The following is an 11,509-nucleotide window of genomic DNA, read 5'->3' on the forward strand; positions in this document are numbered from 1 at the left end:
TGTTTTGAATGATGAACTACAGCTAGTATCTCACTGACCCTACTATTCTTTTCTTCATGCTTCCTCCCTCTCCTGTGCCTTTCAACCTCTGCCATTCTTTTTTTTTCTTTTGTTTTTGTTAATCCTCACGTGAGGATATTTTTTCCATTGATTTTTAGAGAGAGTAGAAGGGAGGGAGGGGGAGAGAGAGAAATATTGATGTGAGAGAGACACATCAATTGGTGGCTTTCTACATGTGCCTCAACTGGGGCCAGAGATTGAACCTGCAACCCAGGTACATGCACTTGACCAGGAATCAAACCTGTGACCCTTCGGTGCATGGACTGACACTCTAACCACTGAGCAACACCAACCAGGGCAACCTCTGCCATTTCTTATATCATTTTTATGTTTTTTTTCTTTTATATCACCACTAGAGGCCCAGTGCATGACATTCGTGCACTTGGGGGGTGGTCCCTCAGCCCGGCCTGTGCCCTTTCGCAGTCCGGGAGCCCTTGGGGAATGTCCAACTGACGGCTTAGGCCCGCCATGGGGAGTGGGCCTAAGCTGGCAGTCGGACATCCTTAGCACTGCTGTGGAGGTAGGAGAGGGTCCCGCCACTGCTGCTGCACTCACCAGCCCTCAACATGGCTTCTGGCTGAGCAGTGCTCCCTCTGTGGGAGCATACTGACCACCAGGGGGCAGCTCCTGCATTGAGCATCTGACCCCTGGTGGTCAGTGCGCATCATAGTGACTGGTCATTCTGCCATTCGGTCGATTTGCATATTACCCTTTTATTATATAAGATGATTGATACCACATCTACTCTATCAGAAAATGACTTTATTTCACTTTTACATTTGAATGATAGTCTGGTTGAGTATAGAATTCAAGGTTGCAAGTTATTTTCCACTAGCCTCTTAAATAGGTGGCTTTGTTTTCTTCCTGAATCTGGTGTTGCTGATAAGTCTGATATTAATCTGTTTTTCATTCTTTTGTAGATGACACATCCACCCTACATTCTTGCAGCTTTTAGGACTTGGTTTGACCCTAGATGTACTGAAATTGTATTCCGCTGTGTCCATGTATAGGGAGTTGAGGCATCATATGCTTCATTATTACTATTGGCCCATGCAAGGCCCCTCTGTAGTTTTCTTTATGCATTTATTCTTTTTATCTCCATTCTCTTAGTCAACCATTATAATGTGTTTGATGTTTGGTTTGAATAAGTTATTGTAAAAGCTGTATTATTGTTCTATGTGCATATAAGTGGTACCATGCTGTAGACCTGATCCTGTTTCTTCGTTTTTTCACTCAACTTGATCTTTTTATAACTGTCCATCTTGATAGTCTGTTTTGCATAATTCTATTTTGATGCATAGTGTTTCATGTTAAGTTTAAGTATTTTATCCTTTTGCCATTATATGGCTCTTTCCATTTAAGCAATAATATTTTTTGCTTTCTCTGCATTTCCCACTTTTGCAATTGTTTAGAATGCTCAAGGATAATACATTATTCAACCTCTGGAAACCTCCTGTTTTCCTGGGAGCTCCTTTATTGGAACTTACTTTCTCCTCTTTCAAATTGGACTGATTATTTTCTAGGTATCTTTCTGAGTGCTAGGGCTGACCAGCAGACCCTGAGCGACGGATTAATGATTACTCTGACACACGTGTCTGTGAAAAAAGTGGGCTAAGGGACTGCCTGGCTAAAGGAACTGGACAGTCCCATTCACCTGCCTCCTTAGGCTTTTATTGAGCAACAGCTTGAACTAAAATTAACCTCTAGATATATATCAGCAGGGCAAGCATCCTTGAGAAGACACATGGGTCTGTAGTGTCCTTTAAGCAAGGATGTTTTGAAGTCTAAACATAAAGATTCCAGTAAAACACCCAGGGGCTCAGAGTTGTTTGGAAAAGTCAAGGCAGAGTCTGTGCCTAGAGGCCTCTGACCTTTCAGAGAATCCTCCTAGCAGACTTTCCAACTAAGTCCCGTGCTTCCCCACATCTGGGATCTTCTTGGAATCTACTGTATCTTGGCTTTGATGTCTTCCTTACTCCTGGCTTAATCACTCATTTTGATGTAGCATAATTTCAATTTTCAAAGTAAGTGGGCAAAATTTCCAAGTTATTTTATGTCTAAGAATGATTTATTCTACCCTCATCTTGATTAATAGTTTAGTTGGACATAGAATTCTAGGTTGAAATTTTTCTCTAAAAATCTTGTGTTGTCTTCTAGTCTCTGATGCACATTTTAGGAAATCTGACATCTGCATATTTCTTTTTCCTTTGTAGTTGAACTACTTTTCTTTTTAACCTCTCTGAAATTTCCTAGGATTTTCATTTTCACTTTGATGTTCTATAATTTCATAAGAACACAGCTAAGTATCAATGTACTGGATATTCAGCTAACCCTTTCCATGTAAGGACTGGAAATTCTCTTGAATTATTTCTATGGTAATTTCCTCCCCTCCATTTCTCCATTCTCTCTCTGGAAGTTCCACTATTCAGAATTTGGAATCTCCTTCACTGATCCTTTAAATTTTCCTCACAGATTTGTTGTGGGTTTTTTTAAGTTAGTTTTTAAAGTATTATCATCAACTCTTACTCCACCTATAATTTGGCATTTGTGTAAATAATTACCTTGAGCCCTAGCTGGTTTGGCTCAGCAGATAGAATGTTGGCCTGCAGACTAAAGGATCCCGGGTTTGATTTCAGTCAAGGGCACATGCCCGGTTGCAGGCTCAATCCCCAGTAGGGGACATGCAGGAGGCAGCCAATCAATGATTCTCTCTCATCATTGATATTCCTCTCTCTCCCTCTCCCTTCCTCTCTGAAATCAATAAAAATATATTTAAAAATAATAATTACCTTGAAAGTTATAATCTCCATGCCCAGAATTTTGGAATAAAACATGGTGGTGTCTTTGATACTCTTTACTGTCATCACGATGTGGTCAAGTCTATGGATAAGACATGTGGAAGGGGTCTGATTGCTGTGCCTCCATGACTAAAAGAAAAAATCAGAAGAGATCATATTGATGCTGGTCACACCCATTTCCTATTTCTTTCTCCTTACCTCCACTCACCTCCCCAATGATTATACTTCCTCCTCACCCCTATTTCAAGGGGAAAGTCCTGAGAGGAAAGTTTAGTAGTCTTATTGCCCATGTGGGGCTTCACAAGAGCCCATGTGTCTGCCATGACCACTCTCCACTGCTTTATTGTTCTCTTTTTTCTTCCAGAGGGTAAGAGGTAAAGATGAGGGGAGTGGAGACCAAGATCAAACCCTCTCTTGTCTTCCCCAAACTGGAATTCATCTCTTTTGCAAGAAATGACAAGACCCAGAGGAGGCCCAACGCTATGAGCACAAGCCCTCCATTGGTCAATTTCTCTCTCTCTCACACACACACACACACACACACACCCTCTGCCATCTTTCCCCACTCCACAGCTATGATCACAGAGGACAAAATAAGAAGGGAGCATTTCAGGTAAAATAAATGTTTCTGGGAAGGTGTGTTTACAAATCTACCTTGACACCCAGTAGGAGGGCATACCTCCTTCCCCCAACTTCCTGTCCTCTGCACATCTCCCACCGGATCTTTTTCTTGATTTGCATTCTTTAGTAATTTGTATATTTACGTTACATCTGCTACAGGATTGGAAGGTGCCTGTGGTCTGGCACCATAGGTAGCAGAGCATAGTGGTTAAAAGAACAGACTCTGGAGCCAGACTGACATTTAATTAATGTTTCTATGCCTTAGTTTCCCCTTCTGTAAAATGGGCATGGTTTTATACATATCTTAAGGGCTGTTGTAAACATTTTTAAAAAGAGTTGTATATTTAAGGGCTTAGAACAATTCCTGACAGGCAGCAAGTGCCAATAGAGTTAATGACCCCCAATCTCTATAAGCCTCATATATTGTTCTTGAACCCCAGGCCACATTGCCCTTTTGCCTGTTCCTCATAAGGACCATCCTTGTACCTTTGGTCTCAGGGCCTTTTGCACATGTTAATATCTGTCTTCTTAATCCTATATAATAAAAGCCTAATGTGCAAATACCAGGTAGACCTAATGGTGGAACAACCGGTCGCTATGATGCACACTGACCACCAGGGGGCAGATGCTCAATGCAGGAGCTGCCCCCTGGTGGTCAGTGCCCTCCCACAGAGGGAGTGCCGCTCAGCCAGAAGCCAGGCTCATGGCTGGTGAGCGCAGCGGTGGTGGCAGGAGCCTCTCTGTGGCAGCACTAAAGACCCCTTGGCAGACATCCACTGAGGGGTCCCCGACTGCAAGAGGGTGCAGGCCGGGCTGAGGGACCCCCGCCCCCCAGTGCACGAATGTCGTGCACTGGGCCCCTAGTTAGGATATAAGCTTCATAAGGGTAGGGTTTTTTCTCTGTTTTGTTCCTCACTGTATCTCAAACAACTAGCAGATGTTCAATAATATTCAGTTAGTGGATATCTACTACAACAATTAGGCCCAGTGCCTAGTACAAAGTCTGACTTCCCTTCCCTTCCCTTCCTTTCCCTTTTTTCCTTCCCATTTCATTCCATTCCACCGTATGTTATTTTATTCTGTTCCATTCCACAATGTTCAATTCCATTCAAGTTCTTACATTTTAAACAATTGATTTCACTGAGCCCCAGCTTTAAAAAATACTGTGTGTTCTATTTTCATGAGTGGAGGAGCCATCAACAAAGTTGCCGAGTTCTGCTGTCCTCAAGGATACAGAGGGTCCACAGGGACACAGAAGCAGTAAAATGGGAAAATGACTGACCTGTTGTTAATCCTCACCTGAGGATATTTTTCCCATTGATTTTTAGAGTGGAAAGGAGGGAGGGAAGGAGCGGGGGAGAGAGAGAGAAATATTGATGTGAGAGAGACACATTGATTGGTTGTCTCCTGAGTGTGCCTCGACCAGGGCTGGGGATTGAACCTGAACCCACGTATGTGCCCTTGACCAGGAATTGAACCTGCGACCCTTCGGTGCATGTGCTAACACTCCAACCAGTGAGCAACACAAGCCAGAGCTCTTATTAACCTTTTAACATCTGTAGTATCTGTAATAGTACTCTTCATTCCTGATATTGGTAATTCATATTTTTTCTCTTAATTGCTTGAGAGAAAACAGAAATTACTAATATTTTGTTAATCTGTTCAAAGAGCCAACTTTTCTGATCTATACATTTAAAGCTTTCCTTTAGCACTGCTTAGCCGCATCCCCAATTTTCTTTTTTTTAAAAAAAAATTTACTGACTTTTTTTTTTAGAAAGAGAAGGGAGAGGGAGAGAAACACCAATGTGAGAGAGAAACATTGATAGGTTGCCTCCCATACCCACCCAACCATGCGCACTCTGACCATGGGTATGTACCCCGACTGGGAATTGAACCAGCTACTTCAGTGCACAGGATGACGGTCAATCTACTGAGCCACATTGGCCAGGGTACATTCCCAATTTTGATAGTCTTTGGAAATCTACTCAACCTATTCCTCTTATCTTTCTTTCTTTTTTTTTACTGCCTCTGTTTTTAACAAAATTTTATTTATTGATTTGAGAGAGAGAGACCGATTTGTTGTTCCACTTATTTATGTGTTCATTGGTTGATTCTTGTATGTGCCCAGACTGGAAATCAAACCCATAACCTTGGCATATCTGGACGACTCTCTAACCAACTGAACTACCTGGCCAGGGACCCTCCCATTTTTCAATACCCTGCCAGGTTAGATTCACTCCCCAGATCCTGGTTTGTATATGGGAAGCTCCCATCTTTGTAAATTCAAGGATGAGCTGAGCTGACTCCCTTAAGGAACAGGAGGAAGGCCACTGTGGCTTAGAATCCAAGGGTGAGTGAGGCATGAGCAGGAGGGAAAGGCAAGGGCCAGATCAAGAAATAGCAATCACAAAAGGCTTAATGTGCCTTGTTCTAAGCACTACATAAAATAAAATTTTTATTCCTCACAGTAACTCTATATGGATAATAGAGTGCTCAGACCATGATGCCCTCCCTCACAGGAAAGGCTTTCTACAAAGTCCTCTTCAAGGTGTCAGGGGCCCCTGGAATTCTTATAGCAAACCTCAAGGTCAGTGGGGTTTCCTGGCCCCTCCCTACACTGGCCCATCCTAATGTCCTGGCTGAACTAGCTCCCCTGAGCCACCCCAAGGGAGCTGCTCTGCAGCTGGCCCTTGGCCCATTCCTGCACACATGTTGATCACTGACCATGTGTTAGAGCAGGACCTTTCCATGTCCCTCTGCTGCCATCTGCTTGCCTTTGAAAGAGGGAGAAAGAGAGAGGAAGAGGGGAAATGTATGCCCCCACACCAGGATAGCCCACACAGAAGGGAAGCAGGTTACCAGGTCTGGGCTGGAAGGTCCCCAGCCTTGGTGACAACACCTGTGCCCTAGGACCCCAAGGACCATCCCATTCACCTGCTTCTCCGAAGTCCTGCCCCACATCCTGGCTGGCAGCCTGGAGGGCAGACGGCACAGCATGGCAGGCTAAGTGTCCTTGCCCTGGGACCTCCAGACAACCCTCTGGCTCAGCGCCTGGAGATCAAGGGGCAGGAAGGGGAGGGCCACAGGCTGAGGCCTGCTAGTGGTGAGAGAGGTAGGCGGTGCAAGTACAAAGACTCTGACATAAAACTCAGGATCTTAAAGGAAAAGCTTAAGGTGTGTCTTTGCTCAGGCCAACATAACCAAGTACTATAGTCAGGCTGGCTTATAAAACAAAATCTATTTTCTCACAATTTTGGAGGCCTGAAGTCCAAGATCAGGTTGTCAGTATGGTCAGGGTCTGGTGACGGCTCTCTACCTGGCTTGTAGATGGCCACCTTCTTGCTGTGTCCTCACATGGTAGAGAGAAAGAGCAAGTTTTCTGGTCTCTTCTTATCAGGGCACTAATCCCATCATGAGGACCCCACCCTCATCACTTCATCTAATCACCTCCCAAAGGCCCCACATTCTAATACCATCACACTGGGGGTTAAGGCTTCAACATATAGATTTGAGGGGTTGCAAACATTCAGTTTGTGAATAACAGGTGTACATGTGTAAGGGATTACTTTGTAATACAGAAAAGCCACCTATCTTGAAGAACTGGGGGGGCATTATTTTAAGGTGTGAGGCCTCTGATCTCTTTAATGGTATGTTTACATAGTGTGAGATCTTTGATCTGTTTGGAATTCTGTGTCCAGGGTGTGAAGTTAGGAGCTGAGTTAGAGTATGACCACTATGACTTATTATGGGTCTGTTTACTGGCTCCCCAAACTAGTAAATGTTTTGTGTCTCAGGGTGCAATGTTCCTGAATTCCTTTAGGGTGTGAGCTCTGGGGTCTTCTTCATCCCCAACCATCCCTCACTCTACCCTCACCCTCCAATGCTAAAAGGCAGGGAACATTCATCAACCCTATTACGTTTGCCTTACCCTGAGCTAGCCTCCCTCTCTCTTGTGGGTCACCTGTCCAGCATGGGGAATGTGAGTTTGAGATTCTTGTTCTTAGACATACCCTAGATACCTACCCCGTACACACTCTGTGCTCTGGATATTTTTTTGAGTATATTCTTTTCCTTTATAAAGAGTTATACAGCCCTGCCGGTGTGGCTCAGTAGTTGAGTGTCAACCTATGAACCAGGAGTTCATGGTTCAACTCTCAGTCAGGGCACATGCCCAGGTTGCGGGCTCGATCCCCAGTGTGGGGCACGCAGGAGGCAGCTGATCAATGATTCTCTCTCATCATTAATGTTCCTATCTCTCCCTCTTCCTTCCTCTCTGAAATAAGTAAATATATATTTTTAAAATTTTTTAAAGAGTTATACAAATAATATGTGAACCTAGTTTTGTTTAAAAGGTTCCAACAATACATCAATATATGGAATACATCATATGGACTACACAGGTCATCCCCAGCTTCACCCTGCAAAAATGACCACTGGGATTAGTTTCTAGTGTTTCCTTACACACACACACACACACACACACACACACACACACAGTCACCATAACCAGCTCCCACCTGCTTTTGCTTGTCAACAGCATGTCCTATGGAAGGCACCGCCACCCTCACAGGTAAACACAGGTCCCAGTTATTCTGTATCACATGTGGCTGGTGCTCTGTGGTATAACACGAACTCCCACCATCATCTTACTCTTCAACAGTCATTGGGCACAAATGGACAATTACAAGGTTTTCCCAGTTGCCTGTGCCTACCAGCCTTGTGCGCACAGCTCTGGGCATGTGTGTGGGTGTTAGAAGTGGAATTGCTGGGTCAAAGGGTTCATTCATTCAACAAACACTGTGTGTATGCTGTGTACCGAGCCTTGTTCTAGGTGCTGGGGAGACATCAGAGAACAAGATAGACAAATGTTCCTGCCCACATGAAGCTGATATTCTGGTTGGGGAGGAGAAGGGGTTCAATTTTTATTTAGACGTTTCACAAGGTCCTGGAAGGGTTTACTCCCATCAGTGGTATACTTAATGGTTTCTTCCCCGCTACTCTCTGCAATGAAGGATCTGCAGCAGGAGGCTGATGCTGTGGCTTTCTTTCTCTACAAGATCTGCAGTGACTGTGGCTGGGACAGTCTATTTGGGGATGTGGGACACATTGTGTATGTGTGTGTATGTGTGTGTGTGCATGTGTGTGTGTGCACGCGCGCGTGTGGTTAGGGAGAGGGATATAGAAATTGAATGGTCAACTGGGGAAAGTAAAGGGAAATAGGAAGAGACCACTTAATGGTATGGGAGGGAGTTAGGGACAAAATGATCCACTGAATTAGGCATGAACCGCCTCTCCCAGGCCACACCCACAGGGGGTGTCGGGAGCAGCAGCACTGAGGAATACACTACTATCTTGGAACATACCACTGTGCAATTGTTGTGTGGACACTCCTAGGGGTGGACTGGGGTGTGGACACCCTTGAGGTCATAGAGACAGAGTGTGGATAATCCTGGAGTCACACTGAGTGGGGTGTGAACACTCCTATGGCCACATAGACAGGGGTGTGGACATCATATATGGTAACACACAAAGGGGTGTGGACAGTCTTGGGTTACTCAGATGGGGCTCAGGGCATTCCAGAAGTCACACACACTGGAGAGTGGACACTCCTGGAATCACACACACTGGAGACTATACACTGTTGGGATCACCCAGAGGGGTCAGGTTGACTAGCATGTCAACAGTACTGGAGTCAAAGAAACTGGTGTGTGGGAAGTCCTGGGGTCAAACCGATTTGCACATGGACACATCTGGGGTCACACACACACTAGGGGGTGGACACTCCCAAGTCACCCAGACTGGTTAGCGGACATTCATAGGATTACACATACTGGGTTGTGGGCATCCTAGGGGTCAGATAGCCTGGGTTGTAGATGCCCCTGGGTTGTGGATGCCCATGAAGTAGCACAGATTGAAGTGTGGAGCCTCTTGGGGTTATTCAGACTGGGATGTGGGCCCTTCTGGGCTCAGACCACCTAAGGTGTGGGCAGCTGTGAGGTCACACAGAATGGGTGTGCACAGACATGGAGTCACAAAGCTGGGGGTTTGGACACTCCTGGAGTCACTCAGGCTAGAGTGTGGATAGACATGAGGTCACTCAGAAAGGGATGTGAACACTCCAGGGGTCACACAAACTGGAGAGTCAACATTCCTGGAGTCTCCAGAAGGAGTTTGAGACACTCTCGAAGTTAAACACACTGAGGCTTGGACACCTCCTGAATCACATGTGTTGTAGACTGGACATTTCCTCATGTCACACAGACTGGGGTGTAAGCATCCATGGCGTTACACAGAGGAGGGGATACTCTTGGGATCAGAGTGACTTAGGTGGAGACAGTCCAGTGGTCACACAGACTGTGTTGTGGACACTCCTGTGATCTCAGTGAAAGGAGTGTGGACATTCTTATGGTCAAAGACATGATGAGTTGACACCCCTGGGGTCAGACATTGAGGCAAGGACACTCCTGTGGTCACACAGAGTAGCTGATGGACACTCCTCCATATATACTTGGAAGTGGACACTGCTGAGATCAGAGACTGTGGTGTGGTTAGCCCTGGGGTCACACAAATGGGTATTTGGACACTTATGTGGTCAAAGACACTGGGAAGTCAACACTCCTGGGGTCACTCACATGATGGTTTGAACACTCCTGATTATATGGCCTGGGGCGTGGACACTGCTGGTGCGACACAGATCAGGGTTTGGATACTTCTAGGATCACACACTGGGATGGGGACATTTCTGGCTTCACACACGGGTGCACACGCTCATGACGTCACACAGACTGGGGAGAAAGTGATGCTGGAGGCAGGTATTGGAGACCAGGAATGAAGAAGGAAAAGTTCAAATACCACCTGTTAAAGTAGTTAGACAAGGGGCCATTAGACTGAGGTGGCTCTGATGCCTTGCTATCCTGCATAAGCAAACTGAAAACTAAGCCAGAGTCAACGCATTTGTAACTGAGAAATCAAAATTAATGAAAAACCAATGACAAACAGCCAGCTGGGCCTTCCCAAATAAGACAGCCTTAAGCTCTAACCAGTCAAATGATCACCTCGTTTTGCTTCCACATCTGCTCTATAAAAGCCTTGTCCCACGCCCGGCTGGTGTGGCTCAGTGATTGAGCATTGACCCAAGAACCAGGAGGTCACAGTTCAATTCCCAGTTAGGGCACATGCCTGGGTTGTGGGCTCGATCCTCAGTGTGGGGCGTGCAGGAGGTAGCTGATCAATGATTCTCTCATCATTGATGTTTCTATCTCCCGCCCTCTCCTTTTCTCTCTGAAATCAATACAAATATATATTAAAAAATAAAAAATACATATTTTAAAAAGCCTTGCCTCAGCTTCTGTCATGAAATGCTCGTACCCACTTCTGGGTGATGCCCAATTTGAATCATTTGTTCAAAAACGTCCACTAACAGCATATCTTTTAGACAGTCCCTCCAATGGGCACACCTGTGTCACCATTATGTTTGTGTCTAGACCTCTAAATTGTTTTGTGGTTTATGTCGAGTGTGTCTGCCCTGGTCTGTGTGTTCAAAGGTTAGAGCATATTCCCGGTTAAGGGCCCATGCCTGGATTGCAGGCAGGTTTGATCCCAGACCCAGGGGCCCATGCGGGAAGCAACCAATGTGTCTCTCTTGCATCGATGTTTCTCTCTTGCTCTCTTTCTCGCCCTCCCTTCTTTCCACTCTCTCTAAAAACCAATGGAAAAAATATCCTCAGTTAAGGATTTCAAAAAAGTCTGAAGGCCCTAACCAGTTTTGCTCAGTGGATAGAGCGTCGGCTTGTGGACTGAAGGGTCCCATGTTTGATTCTGGTCAAGGACACGTACCTTGGTTGCAGGCACATCCCCAGGAGGGGGTGTGCAGGAGGCAGCTGATCGATGTTTCTCTCTCATCGATGTTTCTAACTCTCCCTCCCTCTCCCTTTCTCTCTGTAAAAAGTCAATAAAAATATATATTTTTTAAAAGTCTGAAGTCTTTGCCAAGATTTTTAATGTATATCCCAGGTGGTGAGGTCTCTGGG

At 45.3% G+C, this 11,509-nt stretch overlaps 1 protein-coding gene across 1 annotated transcript in view; it reads right to left on the reverse strand.

The window, feature by feature from the left end:
* Positions 1 to 6,476, reverse strand: part of GLOD5 (glyoxalase domain containing 5) — a gene marked incomplete at both ends in the record, with an annotated part of 7,543 nt that extends 1,067 nt beyond the window's left edge. Inside the window, 2 exons of the mRNA XM_080653218.1 lie at positions 2,850 to 2,987; positions 6,414 to 6,476. Of these exons, the coding sequence (XP_080509344.1) occupies positions 2,850 to 2,987; positions 6,414 to 6,476 (201 nt within the window). The remainder of the gene's footprint in view (positions 1 to 2,849; positions 2,988 to 6,413) is intronic.
* Between the last annotated feature and the right edge of the window lie 5,033 nt (positions 6,477 to 11,509).

This window comes from Plecotus auritus (genome assembly GCF_963455305.1).
Source record: "Plecotus auritus genome assembly, chromosome: X".
In the NCBI taxonomy this organism is placed as follows: Eukaryota; Metazoa; Chordata; class Mammalia; order Chiroptera; family Vespertilionidae; genus Plecotus; species Plecotus auritus.